Source organism: Sinocyclocheilus anshuiensis, unplaced genomic scaffold, assembly GCF_001515605.1.
Source record: "Sinocyclocheilus anshuiensis isolate Anshui unplaced genomic scaffold, SAMN03320099.WGS_v1.1 scaffold656, whole genome shotgun sequence".
NCBI classification, from domain to species: Eukaryota; Metazoa; Chordata; class Actinopteri; order Cypriniformes; family Cyprinidae; genus Sinocyclocheilus; species Sinocyclocheilus anshuiensis.
In genome coordinates, this window is record NW_015555829.1 from 2236441 (window position 1) to 2242385 (window position 5945).

Genomic DNA, 5945 nt, shown 5'->3' on the forward strand with positions numbered 1-5945 from the left:
CTAACCACCGCACCGCACACACACTCTGCTCCGGTCCAGAGACACGATAGCACGGAGCGGATCACATGTGCGAGTCGGCGCAGGCCACAAAATGTATCGGAGGCTCGGAGCTATTTGAATTCTACACAGCATGCTATATTTTATAGCAATATGAATGAGATCGTGGCTGGCATACCAGTCAAATGCGGCTTTACGGAGCTCAACGGTTCTGAACGGCTCTAGCCAGTGTTGCCAGATTGGAAATGTCCAAGTATCGTACCAGAAGCTCAAAATTATCGTATTTGGAAGAATATTATCGTACACGAGTAAAAACTTACAGAATACAGCTATTTATCTACTAGACTAGAACAACAACTTTTTGACACAACCTTCAAATCACCACAGTAAATAAATAACTATGCTAGGGCCCTATGAAATACGTTTTATTTTAAATTCTAAATTTAAATTTTTTTTGATTCAGTTTTTTTTTTCATTCAAATTTTTCTGGACTCCTTAATCAAAAGCACGTCTAATTCAATAATGAAACGTATACAATTCAACATCAAATCTATTAAAAATGTTAACAAAAATTACATGTTTAGGGTCTTATGAAATGTTCTATTTTTTTCACCTTGTTTATTGTTACCAAATTCTGTTTTAATATGTCTAATTATTTAAAAAAAAAAACTACTTTTATTTATAGCCTTATGAAATTTTTTTTTTTTCTTTAGAAATTCTGCATTGTGTATTTAAATTTTTCTGGTTATCGAATGAAGGCATAACACAATTTAATTTATCTTTTAATGAATGAAAATTAAACAAATTTTATTTTTTGGCAAACAAGGGACAATTTACAATTAAAATTAAAACATGGAAGAAATATTGTGATTATTCCTTAATTTTAGTAATAGTAGTTGTACGTACATTCTACTGAACAATATAATACATTTCTGGCAGAAACTATATATTTTTGACAGAGCAGTTATGGGGATGTTGTTCATGTATTTATGTCCTATTTAGTGAGAAGGCAGATGCTGAAATCACGGAGAGCATCACTCACGCTTCAGTATGTGTAGTAAACAAAACCAAGTGACATTCATTCAGACCATAGACTAGGCTATGATTCAGACAGACACAGAACATGCAGGATTTATATTTAAATAGCCTTTTTGCGGCTTAATATGTACATACTAGTCCATATCACGATTTAAATGTAATGACCTTCCTTTGATTAATTCATCCAAACATTAATTCTGTGACATTCCGCGTTATACAGTAATTTCCGTTGACTGGATTCCGCAATTCCATCCGTGTTTTCCGCATCGCGAAATCATAGGGCCATAGGCGTACCTTGTGGGAAGGTCCAAACTCCACCTCTGAGTCGCTGTCATCAGAATCCTGCGTAATGCCAGATGTTGAGGGTCCTGAGTTGTGCACCAGCCCATTTAGTGCGTCTGTAATGAGCCGATTGCTTTGTTTTGATGAGGTTGACTTTGGAAAAAACACGTTCTGAAATTTCGAAATTATCGTACATTATGGGATTTTTTTCATTATTGATCGTACATAGTACAGAGGTCAAAATTATCGTACAAATACGATAATTATCGTATGTCTGGCAACACTGGCTCTAGCCCAACCTGTGATATAAACGAACGCTATTGGCCATTTTTAAAAAGGGGCGGGGCTGCTTGATATGTCCCGCCCTGTCTTCCTGTTTCAGTTAAAATGACTCAACACAGAGTAAAGTTGAGTGTTTCTAAGCATTTCAGGGGACCTTTAAGAGCACATTGCACAATGTTTAATCGATAAAGTTGGATTTTTTAAAAATTAGTTAAGAGAAATGTCATGAACATTTAAGTTCTATTCGGTTTTGGAATCTTCTCGACGAAAGTAATGAACTTTAAGGGTTGAAGTGTTCAAGTTAATAAACGATCCACAACATAATATTGATCCGTTTCTGTCTAACAGTCCATAGTTTATCATGCTCGTAGCTGCTACAAAGAGGCAGAGTAGATAATTTACAAATATATTTCATAACTGACTGACAGACAAACGTCGTACTTGTCACTTGAAGGCGTGAGACTCCAGAACAGCACACATGCTCCAGCTGTTTCCGCTAGCAATGTCCATTCCAATTCACGAATGAATCATTCTATTGAGTCGAAACTTTTCAATAAATTAGTTGAACCGTTTCACAAAACTGGTCGAACGAACGAACTAACTAACTAACTAACTTAATAAATAAATAGCATTGCAAATTTGTTTACGACTTATCACCAGCCAAACAAAACAGTTGGTTATAAATACAATTGTATTATAACGCTTTTAACAAAGGGATAATAAAATGATTTAAGTTTGGGTTAAAAGGGACTTGTTTTATTAGCTGCATAATGGTTGCAAAAAAATGACACATAAAGCATAACAAATATCTAATAAAACAGTGCATGTAGAACATTAGTGCATGTAATATTTTCCCCCAGAATGTCAGTGACAGTATGATAACGCATATTGTAAATAATTCGCTGAATCTGTTTTTGAACCGATTCTTTGCCGCGAATGGTTCAAACGAACCGACTGAACCGACAAGAGTCGGGATTCTTGTCAAGATTCCGCCCCTTAAGTTTAATTAAAAAATAACATGTTGTTTTGGACATTAGATTAAACATAGTTCTGTCGCATTAATCACTACAGTGTTCTATTCAAGCAGTCAATCCAAACGCGTTATGTATCAGCACTGCCGCTGTTCAACAATGCGACTGGACTCCGCGCATGCGCATCGTTGTCACGTTTTGACGCTCACGCACAATGCCACTTCACGGCGTTAAATATAAACAAATTATACGCCATACAATTACTTTCGGTTTTACGCTTTAAATTGAACGGCTGAATGACCGCCGGATTATCCTTCTGAACGCAGGATAATTCGGATCATGCGGCGTTATTTTTTGCTCTGGTTTTGCGGTGATGGTGTTGATCTTAATGCTGCAGGTCGTGCAGTCGCCACTACGTAATCCTTTTGCTTATGGGAAGTATCCGATCAGTTGTGGCTTGTTTATCGCTAGCTATAGCGAGGAAAATGAGCGCTGCGGCAGGGCTGTGCGGGCCCGGGACATCTGCTGCTGCGCCCGGGCTGCTCCGCCTAAATTCAGTCCCCGGTTACGATCAAAACCGCGTAAATGATGTTCTGCTCTTAAGACCTGCTACGGAAACGCGGAGACGATGCGACAATGAAACCGAGAACCTGCGGAAAGGAAATGATCACGTACTCTTCTTTCCTGGAGACATTCAGGTTGGTGCAAGTCATCAGTCCTGAATCTGTCATGGTACCAGTGACTGCATGCCGTAAATTACGTTTAAAAAAGAATGCGTTAGGAAGTAGGAAAGAGCTCAGCATAGTCAGGAATTAGATCATGCTTGTGCATTTTTTTGATTTGATCCCAAATATGCCTATTGCTAGTAATAAAGACTGTACTAAACTGTGGAGCCCCTGTAAGATACCTCTTGGAGTATTCATTAAAGTCATTTGATACAGTTTAGCTTCTGTTGCGACTGGGCTGGATCTCTATATTTAGTTTTTCATTAGACACTTTGAAAACCTGGCCCAGGATACGTATAAGAGCGTACTGCAGAAGTCCGTTTAGTTATTGCACAAATGTATCAATGTCACTTCACTTCAAGGTTTCTGAGGATTTCTGAATTCCTTTCGACCTGGAGTGATGCTCATATCACTTTGTTCACATATCACATGTGCATTATTTTCCATTCGAAGTTTATATTTCGGTTAAGCCTTTATTTTGAGAAAAGAAAAATGTAAAGTAAATAAATAAATAAAATAAAAATGGTTGGTAAGATTTTTGTTTTTGGAAGTGTTTTATGCTCATCAAGACTGCATTTACAAAATACAATAATAACAGTAACACTGTGAAATAAAATTGAAAAATAACTGTTTTCTATTTTAGTATATTTTTAAATGTAATTTATTACTGTGATGGCAAAGCTTAATTTTCAGCTTATAGTATAGTAGAAGATGTATAGTAATCTGTGCCAGTTGTGTGGCTTAATATTTTTTTGTGGATACCCGGATACTTTTTTTCAGGATTCGTTGATGAAAAGAAAGTTCCAAATAATTTTAAATGGAAATGTTTTGTAATATTACATAATGTCTTTGCAGTCAATTGATCTATTTAATGCCTCCTTGCTGAATAAAGGTATTAATTTATTTTAAAAAAGAAATAATAATAATAATAAACTGACCATAAACACTAGAACACTAGTACATGCTTCACAGCTATTGAATATGTCTGAATTAAAGGAACATTTTTCTTTTAGATAAATGAAAAGACTTGAGATTTATTCCTGCTGTTTTCTTCTACAAGAATGTTAGTAAAACATTGAATATACTTGAATCGTGAATATGGAAAATTAGGAATTTTAAATGGAAATTAATAAAATTTTGTCATGGAAGTCATGGAAATTCCTACAGTGAATACATTTTTGTAATTATGTGCAGCTGTAAAATCTTTAATCAGTGAGAAACTGTTCTTCATAAATGCATTAAAAAAAGTATTCATCCCCTTTTCATATGCAACTTTTCATTCTCATCCACCATGCAGAACTTTCAGCAGGAAATGGCCCTCCAGCCTGACGCTGCCCCATGGCAGTCCTGGAGTCTGGAGCGTGTCGCCCTCACCCTGGGCCATCGTTTCCCTGGCTGCCATATCTGGGTCATCCGCGCATCCCAAATGTACCTACACAAGTTCAGCTGCTATCAGAACTTTGTAGAGAGCAACTTATTTGGAGCTCCAGAACACTCTCTAGACTACGGAGCTGTTCACCACCTGAGAGCACTCCTGGGTCACAGCATGCAGCGGGCTGGCCTCCCAAACCCTTTACCCCCTCTTAGTGGTACATCCACCCCTGGCCCGCTGCCTGCAGGCTTCACCCTGACCATAGTGGGCTTCAGTAAAGGTTGTGTTGTTCTCAATCAAATAGTGTATGAGCTGGCTGGAGCTCGAGCAGATCCAGAACTGAGGTTGTTTCTGGACAGTGTTTCAGATATGTACTGGTTGGACGGAGGACACCCTGGTGGCAGTGAGACGTGGGTAACCGATAAGTGTGCCCTGGGTGAGCTGGCCTCCAGTGGGGTGGCCATCCACACTCATGTCACTCCATATGAGGTATGCGACCCAATGAGGGCCTGGGTTGGGCGAGAACACCGGCACTTCATAAAGACTCTGGAAAATCTGGGCGCTTGTCTAAGCCAGAAACTGCACTTTGAAGATGAGCCGGCATCCATTGAGAATCACTTCCGCGTCATTCAGGAGTTCTGACTGTTCTCGATCTGTGCTTTCACAAGTCTTAACATGGAATGTATTCTTTGCAGAGCAAACAGCTTTGTATTGCACTGATATATCAGTTAGTCAAAAGCTATGGGCTTCCAGGCTTTGGAAGAATAACTGTATGCTGCCTATACAGCACTCATAAAATACAAGAGAAGATTAAAGCTTAATGACCAACCTTGTAAAGCATTTAGCTGCCTGACATTAAGCCTAATTGTTTGCCTGTTGCAAATACCTACATCAGCTCTGTCTGATATAGAATGATATTTCTTTTGCGTAGTCTGTTTGAAATGCAGATATGCTTTGTAAAATCATCACCTCCCTTATGTTCAAAGGGCTCTCATTTCCCACAACATAGAAAAGAGAAATCTGAAAATGCTTATTATTAATATTATTATTTAGTTTTTATGTTGTTAAATTAATAAGCATGGCTTTTCATCTCAAGTATGTGTATCTCTTATTACATATAGATACTGTTGAATGAAAAAACTTGTGCTGCTAAAGCATAGTCTTACATCAGCAGATTTGTTTTATTTTATATATATATATATATATATATATACAGTGGGTATGGAAAATATACAGACCCCCATATATTTTTCACTCTTTGTTATATTGCAGATTTTC

The 5945-nt window shown here is 37.6% G+C and overlaps 1 protein-coding gene across 1 annotated transcript; it reads left to right on the forward strand.

Moving 5' to 3' along the window:
• Positions 1 to 2747: 2747 nt before the first annotated feature.
• On the forward strand, positions 2748 to 5816 carry LOC107675339 (UPF0565 protein C2orf69 homolog). Its single transcript, XM_016469632.1, is given in 3 exon segments — positions 2748 to 2988; positions 2990 to 3268; positions 4593 to 5816. Coding segments are annotated over 3 exon segments (1041 nt in total). The 5' UTR covers positions 2748 to 2943; the 3' UTR covers positions 5310 to 5816.
• Positions 5817 to 5945: the final 129 nt, after the last annotated feature.